Source organism: Sarcophilus harrisii, chromosome 1 (genome assembly GCF_902635505.1).
Source record: "Sarcophilus harrisii chromosome 1, mSarHar1.11, whole genome shotgun sequence".
Classification (NCBI taxonomy): domain Eukaryota; kingdom Metazoa; phylum Chordata; class Mammalia; order Dasyuromorphia; family Dasyuridae; genus Sarcophilus; species Sarcophilus harrisii.
Window position 1 is genome coordinate 267,951,531 of NC_045426.1, and position 12,899 is coordinate 267,964,429.

The 12,899-nt window shown below is 32.5% G+C and overlaps 1 protein-coding gene across 10 annotated transcripts in view; it reads right to left on the minus strand.

The window, feature by feature from the left end:
- TRRAP (transformation/transcription domain associated protein) overlaps positions 1-12,899 on the minus strand; it is a 143,484-nt gene that overhangs the window by 17,320 nt on the left and 113,265 nt on the right. For all 10 annotated transcript variants that reach the window (XM_031941644.1, XM_031941607.1, XM_031941639.1 and 7 more), the window contains 5 exons: positions 12,040-12,241; positions 8,732-8,896; positions 7,234-7,324; positions 5,672-5,871; positions 4,134-4,395 (listed from right to left, as the gene is read on the minus strand). In XM_031941644.1, coding sequence (XP_031797504.1) covers positions 4,134-4,395; positions 5,672-5,871; positions 7,234-7,324; positions 8,732-8,896; positions 12,040-12,241 — 920 coding nt within the window. The remainder of the gene's footprint in view (positions 1-4,133; positions 4,396-5,671; positions 5,872-7,233; positions 7,325-8,731; positions 8,897-12,039; positions 12,242-12,899) is intronic.

Genomic DNA, 12,899 nt, shown 5'->3' on the forward strand with positions numbered 1-12,899 from the left:
GACAGATCCTGTAGCTAAGATTAGATAAGTCTTCTTAGTCACCTCTCACACTTTAGGGTTTTTCTTTTTCTTTCTGAGCAAGGAGAAAATGAAAAAAGAAGGAAAAGGTAGATTTTCTTCAATGAGAAAGAAAAAAATTAAGTTTAGACAAAAGAGTACAGGATGAATGTAACATTTAATTTATAAAAAAATTCTGCAGTGAATTTTTCTGACAAAGATCTTATTATTTTCAAGATTACAAGGAACTGATTCAAATTTACAAGACTAAAAATAATTGCCTACTTGGCAAATGATCAATGAATATAAAGAAATTGTTTCATGAGAAATCCAAGATATCCAGCCATATGAAAAAAAATCCACTAATAATTAGAGAAATGCAAAGTAAAGACAACTTCTCATATTGCTAAAATGGACAAAAAGGAAAATGGTAAAAGCTAAAGGGACTGCAGAAAAACAAACACATAAATGCACTGCTAATAGAGGTATGAACTGGTCCAACCATTCTAGAAACTAACTATGCCTCAAAAGTTAATAAACTCTGCATGCATGCTCTTTGACATAGAGATAACACTACTACACTTATACCACAGAGATCAAAAGAAATAGGAAACAAACTCATATGTATAAAAAGATTTTATATCTGTTCTTTTGTAGCAGTAATGAACTAGAAATTAAGGTGGTACCAACTGGGAAACAGCAGAATAAATCATATTATGTGAATGTAATGGAACACTATTGTACCTTGAAATGATGAAATGGATGGTTTCAGATAAACCCGGGAAGATAGAAAATGCTGCAGAGTGAAGTGTGCAGAATCAGAACACTACAACAATCATGTTGCAGAACCCTAATGATGAATAAGGCTATGACAGATGAGTCAGTGATGGACTCAAAGTAGAATGGAATACACATTTTTACACAGCAAGACTGGCTTAGCTGAAGGGAAGAGTGACTGGAGAAGAAAGAGAACTGAGGTAGGGAAATCAATTAAAAGGCTATTAAAATAAGTATATGGGGTGTGAGATGAGGAGAGTCCATACTAAAATGGTGGCAATATCTAGAGAAGAAAGTATATGACAGATGTTTTGAAGGCAGAATCAATAAAACTTGGCAACAAAATGGACAGTGGGGGGAATGAGAGTGTGAAGGAGGAGCTGAGGATGACACCTCTATCATGAGCTTAAATGACTAAGGCAATAATAGGGAAGTTAGTTTTGGAGTAGTTTACTAAATAAATCTTCTAGTATATTTAAATGACAAAAAATTAGATTCATATCTAAGATATTAAAATATAACTCTTAAAATTATACTTGCTATTATTAGTCACAGTTTAGTTGGTGTATGTGTTCCTCTAGTGTTTATTAAAGAAAGAGGAACACTACTATGTTTCTAATATTTTATTAAAATAGAAACCAACTGTAGTTATTTGAACTGGTTGGATTGAAAAAAAACATTAAAATTAATTCTTTCTTAGAATCAACTTTGAAATGATACTTTAAATAGTTCTTTATCTGGCTTTTATTGAGACTTGCAATGAAGAAGGATCTCACAAAATCATCAGAACTTTTTACCAAAAGAACAATTCTTCACTTTGTTCCTAAGGTATGATTGCTATAAAGATATTCACTAGATCTGTTCAGATGTAGTCTCCTTTTCATCAAAGATACTAGAAGGAAAAAAGAGAACAGGCAAACAATGAGGAGACTGGTACTAAAATAACAGTTCATTTTCTGCTGCCTTCACAAGACCATTGTTCATAATCATGTTCATCTTTCTAATTCCCCATACCTTGCCCCTTAGGTAGAGAAACAATACTTGAGTACAAAAATCAATTCAGTATCATTTGATGATTTCCCCACACACACACTGTTCTAATTCTCCATTTGAAAACTTTCATTACTTATATTTCATAATTAAAACTATAACATCTATAAATGTTTCCATTTGCAAGTAATATGAATCTCAATTACCCAGTAGCAAAAGCCATATAAATTGCAATACTGACATAGATGAGTTTAGGATTCCAAAAAGTGGTAGTCAAAATCATATGGTTTAAAAGATGAATTATGGAAAAGAATCTCTGTATACAAAGGAAAATGAGTTATCAATAAAAATACCCTATGCCCTTATTTCCAGATGGCATCACTCTCCTTCTGGGTACCCAGGTTTTAGCTGCAGAGTCATCCTAGATCTCTTGCATCAGGCATTCCCTAAGATGCCAGGCCTTGCCTGCTCATCATTTTATTTACAAGGCCTCCACAAAAATTCACTTTTATCATCTCTCTCCTAGAGAGCCTACAATAAACAGCCGCTTAATCTTCTTGCCACAAGTGACTTCCCCAACCTATTCTCTACAGAGCTGCATGCCAATGCCTGACTGAATAAATTGCAACAGATCCTATTTCCTCCAGAGTTAAATACAAAATCTTTTGTCTGACATGTCAAGTACTTCATAATCTGGTTCCAAAACTTTCTGGTCTTATTATACATTACTCCCCTTTGTGCACTCTGGCTTAGCAAAACAGGTCTGCTCGCTGCTCCTCATACATAATATTCCATCTTCTGTCTCTGTGCCTTTGCAAAGACTTGCCAAAAACACTACTTTATGGAGAACTTTACAGTGGGCAGGCACTCACAACATGATCAGAAAAGTGGTACAAAGATATCCTCAAGTCTCTGAGAACTTTAGAATTGATTGCATGGTGTAGGAGACATTAGAACAGACCACCCAGCATAGAGTGCCCTCCCCAGAGAAGGTACTGGGCTTTATGAGCAAAGCAGAACTGAGATATAGCTCCCTCCTCCTCCCCCCCCCACCAAATGTGAGATGGGCAGTTACGGGTTCACCCCAGTGTTGATAGGGACCATATGTATCTGACCGGTGACAAAGTACTCCAAGCTTATATTGCTCTGATCAGTCACAATTGGACACACTGCAACTTGATTCTAACATAGCGAAATCAATTTAGTCCTCTTCAAGAACAAAAGACAACATCCAACCTACCCTGAAATCTGGAATGTCCTCCCTTTACCTTTGCTTCTTTGAATCTTTAGTTTCATTCAAAGCTTAGCTCAAATGCAACTTTCTACAAGAAAACTTTCCTAATTCTCCTTCAATTGCAAGTTTCTTCCTACTTAAATTACCTTGCATTATACACATACAAAATATGTGTATGTAAAACTATAAGGTGCGTGATATGTATTATCCTACATACACATCTGTTGTCTAATAGAACATTAGTTTCTAGACAGCAGGACTTTAAAATTATTATTAATTAATTATATCAATTTTTGGATTTTGTTATTGAGACTTTTATTATCAACAGAGGCCTGACTTTATCCTTGAATTATTATTCACAGCACTTTGAATATAGCAGGGTTGTTTTATTTAAAATGCGGTATCAATTCACATAGATATTTACTGTTTTCTAATTCCCTATAGTTTTAAAAGTAATCAGAAAGTGACCCTGGGCAAGTCACTTAACCCCAACTGCCTCAGCAAAATAAATCAAAGTGATCAGGAAGCACAACAAATTTTACTATTTCCTTGTTTACTATTTCATTAAATATAATCATAATAGCTCTCAGTGTTTATGGTAGGACAAGAGAAAAATGTAAGATTTGAGGATCATAGCTATGACCAGTTTTTGCAAAAGTCATACATGCCAGGATGTATCAATGAAATATTCCTAACTGCTGAAATGAACAAACCAAGGGCCAGAGGCTGGAAGAATAATCTTTACAACATCCAATAAATTTGGAAACTAACTAGAAGTCATTTAAATGGCAATCTATTCTGGGATTCATTTAAGCAAGGACCAGAAGTCTGAAATAATGTAAAGACACAACTAGATACACAAAATAAGCTTTTTTAACTAGGGGAAAGAAAAAATAAATTAACTCAAGAGTCCAAGAATGAGTAAAAGTGATAATTGGAGGGGAAAACAATCACATAATCACTCTTTTCCATATCTTATTCAGTTTACAACTTTATATTATTTGTTATATTATATTACATTATAAATCATAAGTTAGTGTTTAAGATTTGACCTACTTATCTTTATGCCTTATTTTCTTTTTTCCTTTTCCCAAAGGAAATAGAAAAATGTGAATGTGGACATTTGTGTACTCACCTGTTGTGAACTGTCCTTTCAATTTCTGAAAAACAGGATCCTGTGCTGTTGCTTGTGCTCGTCTAGCCAAAGACTCAGAGGCAGCACTGGAAAACATGGTAGAGACATTAGACACATTTTCCAAGCCAACTCCAAAGGTGCTGACCAACTTCTTTACAAAATTAAGAGTGTGCGGTGTGATTTTGGCATCTGAAACTGCTCCACTTTTCTCAAAAGCTACTGAATAACATTTTGCCAGGCCCTGCTGAAGCTGTCTGAGAACCTAAAGGAAAAAAGAAGAAAGACATATTATAATAAGGAGCTCTTTCAATCAACAAACATTTATATAGAGAACATCAATACCTGGCCCTGAATTTATATAAATTAACACAATATGGAAATACAACTTGTTATTAAATCTAGAATTATTAATTAAACTTAGAAATCTAGAATATAGTCTAAAAAACTCTTGGTAATCTAAGAAGTATTCGAATTCATACTATTCAAAAGTTATGATATAATAAAATATGGCAATTGGTCCCACCCCAACTAAATATGTGGTACAAAGTCAAATAATTCAGCCACTTCAGGGAGTTTATTATTTACACTAAGCTGGCAGAACTATGTCACCAATTCAATAGATTAACTACAAAAAATAACAACCTTTCTTCAACTGGTTTTCTTTTTACTGTTCAGCATACACTTGCAGTAACTTTCCTTCCACTACCCATCTGATAAATGGTTAAAAAAAATTTAAAAATAAAAATAAGTGTTAATATTGGATTAATATAAATTATGAATGTAAAACTAGCAGCCAGAAATTAGAGAACACAAGATGTGTGTGTGTGTGTGTGTGTGTGTGTGTGTGTGTATCTGAGATTATCTATGAAACATGTCTTCCAGTCTTCCATTAATGTATCTACTTGAGAGTACTTAATTTTAATTCAGTAAATATTTATTAAACACTTATTATATGCAAAACACTTTGGCTGGCATTGGGGGTTTTAAAGCAGCCTATCAAATAGCATTTATTAAGTACCTATTATGAGTCAGGCACTATGTTAGGCTGGACAAAAAGGAAAAAAAAACATTCTTTGTTCTCAAGAAACTCAGTCTAATGGGAAGATACAACATGAAAATAACTATATACAAATAAGAAACACACAGATTTCAAAGATAAAGCATGAAGATAAAGGAAGACTAGGAAAAACTAATTGCATAGACTTTCACTTCTAATTAAACAACACCAAGCAGTCTTTGCCCCTTGGGAAGCTTACATTCTATTAACTCATTAGCTACTTTATTAACTCATTAGTTCCAAATAAGAAGCAATTTAGCTCACAGAAATAACCATCAAACCTTTCAAAGAAGATTTCTCAAAAGCTGAAAATTATTTTTCTAGGATTCTTAATAAAAGTGTGCCAGTATAAAAAGCCATTTACAAAATCCATTTTTATTATATGGAACCATAATTCATAAAACAACCAATTAATTCTATAGAGTAGACATCAAGTAATATACACGCAAGTTACACATCAATATATCTAATTTCAAAATACCTCTTCGTGCCAATTTTCTCTGAACCAGACCATCTGATCAACAATGCCTTCCAGAGAAGACAGAAGAGTTGGATGCAATTCCCTCTGCATGTGCATAATTCTGCTGCAGCGCCACATTGGGGCTGTGGCTCGAATTGGTCCAGGATCTGATGCAGAATGGGACTGATTGCCTACTGAACTTGGTTGCTGCTGTCCAGAATCTGAGAATACACAAAAAACCCACGTAAATTATAAAACTCAATGTGATGTTCCACTGATGTGAAAGCTAGACTCCGTTTTTAAAATTCTCTAGAGGAATTATCAAGCCACCAAAATGGTGTGATGTGAAGATCACTAGGCTAAGAGTCAGGAGAATAACCATACTCCCAGGGCTGCAGAATCACAGGTTCAGAGCTGGAAGATACTTTAGGAATCCATCCAGACCAATCATCCCATTTTGCAAATGAGTGAGTACTCCAACTTGTCTGAGGTCACACAGGTACCAAGTGGCAAAGTCAGAATCTGGACTTGATTCCTCTACTTTCAAACTCAGCCTCCTTGTCTGTAACCCAGCAAGTGGATCTTCTGAGCACAAGTTCCCTCAGAGGCAGGCTATGCCCTTCCTCCCTCACAATGTGGCTGTGATGATCAAGTAAAATGAGGCAGTAGAATGGCACCATGTAAGCTGCTGACTGACAGAAATAGCAAGTGGAAGGGAGGATGACATTATTCTTATTTTATGCTGCATACAGATCATGATATATCACTTTCAATTAATTCCCCAAGAACCTAAAAATAATCTATAAACAAGACTGAAATACATACAGTATCTAAGAAAGCTCTAGGTAAGTAACCATTGTATAAAAAAGATAAAACTTGAATAATTCTAGAAATAGTGAGCCCACAGTGCTTGTTTTTCCAGATCTATCTTTGATCTTAAAACATAAAAATAGCAAGTCTTAAAAATTACTTTACTTTAGTCTTTGTAAATAATAATATTTATAAGGATTCTCCATTTATAATTTTCCTGAAATAGAAACATATATTTAACATTTATCATCTGCTTTATGTACTACCATAGTTACCAGTGGATAGAGTCTACTTTGGCAATATGATTTACCACATTACATTACTACTACAAATGATCAACGTTTCCGATTGGCCATATTCACCAAAACTGAGAACAAACTTCAGAAGACATTTTTCTAGCTAATGACATTTATTTTAATATTATCAACACACAAATCAAGCCTGTGTAACATTAAATTAAACAAAATTTTAATTCTGAGTAATGAGAAGTTTTCTTTATGCACTTTTCAGGTCAATTTAAAGCAAAAGGTATTTATTAAGTTCCTATATGCAGAGACAGTTGTGGGCACACAAAGAAAGGCAAATAACAGTCTCTGCCCTCAAGGAGGCTCACAATCTTAATAAAAGGGAAAAATTACAGAATTAAGAGAAAGATAAAATCAAGTGCCAAGTTTAGTAGATAGAAAGACTAAAGAACATTTGATACTTCTTTCACATCTTTTCATACTTCTCATTTCTTGCCAATGTTTTCCCATTAAAAACAAAAAACTCACCACTTTTGTAACGTTCTCGCTGCTCAATTTTCAATGTCAAATATAGAGTCCTTATAGGAAAATAGACAGCTTGAGGATATACTCTTCCAACCTATTAAAAAAATTGAGGGAATATCATTCATTCTGTTACTGATAACCAGACTTAAATAAAGAAAAGAAACTTATTTACCACATTCTACAAATGAATGGCTAATTAAGCATTAAGTACACACAAGTATAATCAACCAAGTATGTACTTCGATAGTGATTCTATTGTATGAGTCATATTAAACTCCTGTTTCATCAAAAAAAAAAAAAAAATTAAAGCATTCTAGTTTAGTTATGTCCTCCCCTCCACAAAAAAGTCTAAACTAAGCTAAAATGGTACATTTCTACACATTCTATCAAGGGACTATTAATGAGGAGTCTTGCTATCATATTGCCTAATAAATCTGAAAACAGCAAAATGTAAGAGTACCTAATCAGCACAAAGATCTTTTTCATGCACATAATCGAAGAAAAAGAGGTATAATGATACCAGTTAGTCTTTAAATTAGGCCACAATTCCCTGTGAACCCAACACTGCCTAAGAACTGAACTCATTAGAGAGTAACCTTATTCAACATAATTGCAATACTGAAGCTGGGAGAAAAAAAAAAAAACCAGCCACTTCAGGTAAAAAGATACCATTTTTACCAAAGTGAGGTTTTATGGTTCCTTTAAAAAGGCTGAGTAGACATTATCATGTAACTTAGTCATTCATTACACAAGGGAAATAATGCAGCTAACTCAGTTGTAAGATAAGGGCTTATTAAACTACATCAGATTTGTTCACTGTTGAAGAATATTAAATATTAAATACACATGCGTGTGTATGTGTGTGTGCATGTGTGTGTGCGTGTGTGTATATGTGTGTATGTGCGTGTTAGGCGATAAACAAAGACAAACAATATTTATAATAATTTACAATAGTTTTTTTTACCACTAAACCCCCCTAACTAAATTTCATCGCTTCCGTCAAACCCCAAAACCAGATGATAGGCCTTTAGTATTGATTTGTATCCCAAAAGACATGCTTTAAGCAAAGCATTAAAACCAAGCAATAAATCTGTACTTCATTAATTAAATTAAATAATTAATTCTTGGGCAATCACAAAACATAAGAACATTTGTGAAAGTTAGATTAAAAAATAAATATCTGGCAGATTATGAAAGAATTATACTTTAAGGTGATCCTCACAATGTTTTTAATGGTATGTCATATTTTTATTTCATTTTATATTTTATTATGCAATGTATATACAAGTTGCTCAAATCAAAGAGATTACAGTACCAAAGTTATAAAGATTCCATTAGCTATTATCAAAGTTCATATTAAAATTATCAGACAGTTATTATAAATATATTTTATAAAACTATTGAGTTGAAATTAAATGTTTTAATATAAGGAACAAAAAACTTGCTTACAATATAAAAAATTTAAGAAATCAATCAATAAAAACGGGTTAATTCAACATACCTGACTTATGAGGTTCAAAAGAAGCTTGCCTTCAGAACCAACTAAACAAGTTAATAGCTGTGGAATCCAAGCCAACCACTGTATGGGAGGCACTCCAATACAGTATTTATCTACTGCATCTGCCAGCGTATTTTTGTCATCATCAAAACTCAAGAGCCATAATACCTAAAGAAAAGACAAAAGTTTTCAAAATTTAAATATATATCTCGTTTACTGTGATCACCAAGAAATAGGGGGCAGATGGGATTTTATATAGTGCCTATTACATGCCAGACAATACAAGCAATGTGCTAAGCAAGCACTTTATATTTAATCCTCATAACCCTACTATTATCACCTTCAGTTTAAAAATATGGAAACTGAAGCAGAGTTTAAGTGCCGTGTGCAAAAGGTCACAGAGCTAATAAGCAGCTGAGGCCATATTTGAATTCAGGTCTTCCTGATTCCAGGTCAGTATTCTATCCATTGTACCATCAGCTGCCTCCATGTAAATACAAATTTAAGAAAATTTTTCTAATTAGAAAATACCATAAAGATAATTTTTAATCATTTATCTAAGACCAAATGATAAGCTGATTTTACCAAATAGCAGTGAAAAAAGAAACATTTTCACAAGGCTTATCACTGGGTAACTTGAAAGAGAAAATGCAAATATAAAATTTTATTGCTAAATTTTGGGGAAATAAAACTATTTTTAGATGGTTATCTTTTAGGTAACTTATAGAAATCAACTTTCAGCATAAAGATCCCAAAGGTTTTCATCAATTACATATGGTATCAATAGTAGATGGTATAAAATTTTATGATTAGATCTTAATTGACCTGATCAGTTACATTAGAGAATAATCAATGATTCTGAAAAGAAATATCAAACCAAAAAATGTTAAAAAATAAAAATAAAAAAAACTTCATTTAAAGTTAACTTATTGGAACAAGTGGATGGCACAGTGCTTTAGAATATCTGCCTTGGAGTCAGGAGGACATGAATTCAAATTTGACCCGAAACACCATTTGTCTGATTTTTGAACAAGTCACTTAACACTGTCTGCCTCAGTTTCCTCATCAGTAAAATGAGCGGGAGAAGGAAATGTAAACTCACTCCAATATCCTTGCCAAGAAATCACCAAATGGGGTCACGAAGAGTCAGACATGAGTGAAATGACTAAACAAGAAAAAGACATTCATGTACATATATTTATACTACTGAAAAGATTCCTATACCAAGATTCAAAGGCTTCAAAGATCCAAATTAATTGTATGTATATGAATGTATAAATATATGTGTGTACATGTGTTTATATGTATATCTATGTGCCACTAATGCCAAATATACTAATCTAAAACAGAAGTGGATTAAATCATGCCATGCTTTTATTTTTCTCATTATACCTAGCATTGTGTCTCAGACTATTTGCAACAGGAATGACTGCAGATAAAATTGGATCTACGTGGAGTACATTTCTATTGAGAGAGCATGAAGATACTTTCTAAAAATTCATTAATCATAACAGAAGATAATTAACTACCACTGAAAAGGGTATATTTGCTTAAGGAATGTTTCTAAGCATTTTAATAAATTAAAGAAATTTTAAGCAAAAGATTAAAGTTACTCTGACTTCTAAAGATTACTACTGGCTGACAAGCAACAATCCAGCTTACAACAATTAGTTCTAACTAAGGAATCTCAGGACCTTTTATGCCCAAAGTTGGTAAAGAAGCCCATTTAACAATTCAACTCAAGATAAATAGTATGAAGAAATACTTTGCAAACCTTAAAGACCATAAAGCTGTCAATAATCACATTAATAATAATAAATCATGTTATTATAAGTATTATTGTTGTTATAAGTCAAGGAAAGTTGCCAGGATGAATTCACACAGCAAACAATTTCTATTGGCTAAAATATGAGAAGTACCATTCAGTAATGATCAAAAAGCTTTGAAACCGAAAGACTTGAATTCAAATTCTCTCCTTGCCGCATAGTGGCTGTATGACCTGGAAAGTCATTTCATTTCTTGATCTAGATAACTGTCTAAAACTGCTTCAAAGAATACTTGCACTGATAGAACTTCCTCACCTAGAAATTCTCTATACCAAAGAAATCTCAAGCCAATCAAGGAATCAAGCCTTGATTCCTAGATATTAATTAAAATAAAACTGAAAGCGAGTAAAAGTATGTTAAGTTCTTAATATATAAATGTAATGTCATAACATTTTTTTAAAGATACAAAAAAAAAAGATGAATAATTGGAAGAATATCCATTGTTTATTGGCTATGTCAACATAACAAAAATGAACATATTACTTAAATCACAAATTTAGAACTACATCAAACTACCAAGAGAATGTTTCATAAAACTAAGGGGGAAAAAAACAATTTGAAATTCATTTGAAAGAATGAAAGATCAAGAAACTCAAGAGAAATAATGAAAAAAAAAAATTGAATAGAAGAAAAACACTTCTATAACTAATTATATTATAAAGCAGAAATCAAAACTATTTGGCATGATCTAAAATTATGAGAGGTCAAACTCATTTGATAATTATTATGATGATGATCATTAGATAAAAATCAGACTATTAACACTCATTGCTGGGGGAAAATTCTTAAAGAAGGAGTGATACAATCCGTAAAGATTTTGAATATAAACCCAGTGATAGTTGATGTCTACTCTCTGAGGATATGACTGGCTTATTAATAAAAGGACAGCTCAGAGTTTTTTGTCATAAAATTGGCTATTACAATCACTGGTGGTCAAAGGGATATTTGTAATTTGAATCACAGATGCTTGAAGTACAAAAGTAAATAAAGAGCCATAATTCTAGAAATTTAAGAGCATAAATCTAAAACGACTTTTCAGGTTCATTCCAAATCTAAGATTCTGACCCTTCACAAGAGCTAGTTAGTTATCTAGCAATTATCTAGCGATAATAACTACTTCGCTTAAAATCAAGTTCTAAGAAAAAATACAAGTCAACACCGAGAACAGCAAAGACGATCTGATTCTGAGATTATTCTTATGTAAGAAGCAATTACATATTTTAATTATTTCTTTCTCGGAAGATACTTGAGATATACAGATATACTAGCATGATTCCTATCCTAATGGAGCTTATAATATTGATTTATACATCTAAAATGTTAATATGATCAAATAACACAGATTGGTAGAATTATTACTAAATAATTATTAAATTGGTAGAATTAAATTCAACCTCCAGTTGTATTTATGGACTCAGAGAAATTCTTCTGCAATGATAAAAGGCTCAATCAACTAACCAACAAGTATGTACTTTCCAGGATTACCTTGGCTAAGTATTTTCTTGATTTGCTCTCATTCTGATGTCGACATGCATGCAAATAGCAAGTGATGGCAGATACACCAAGGTGAAGCTGCCGCTCCTTCACAAATATATTTTCCAGGTAATCACCCCACATTGCCCAGGCCTTCACCAACACATCATGCATTTGCACAGCTGCTGAAAAAGCTTTGTTTGCCTCCTCAGACCTATCAGAATACAAAAGATTAAAATATGAATTCAAATATTTTAAAAGTTAGAGAGATTTACAAGCAAGGAAAACTCCATAAAACTCAAAATAGAACATGTCCAAAAGACAGGGGAACTATTCCTTTTAACTAACAGTTTAGATATAATTCCAGAATCTAAATTTATCATTTTAATGACTAAGTATATCCATTGAGAAGCAGGAAAGAGAAATGAACTGGGATAAATCAGTCTCAATTTCTTTGTAAAATAAGAGGACTGAAGCCAGTTAGCTGTTGTTTTTTTATGGTTCCCAAGGAAAGCTGAACCTTTTCACTATGAGAAATATACCCAAATAGATTGCACCTAGAGTAAGAGATAAAACATTCCAACATAACTGATGGAACTGAAATCACTCTAAAACAGTATTAAGATTATAATAAAATAGTGTATTTATAAAGGTGAAAAGAATTAATTTTCAAGTTTTTCTTTTAAATTTCATAGAAAATGAAATGTCTATTAAAAATACTTCTATTCAAAACTAAAATGTTGTAATTTTAATTTTGTAAAACATACTTTCTTCCCAAAAAGGCCAATATAATTTTGAGCAAACATAATTTAACCATAGCACTTTTCTATAGAAACCTTATTGTTTAAAAATTCTTCTTTTAAATAATCTTC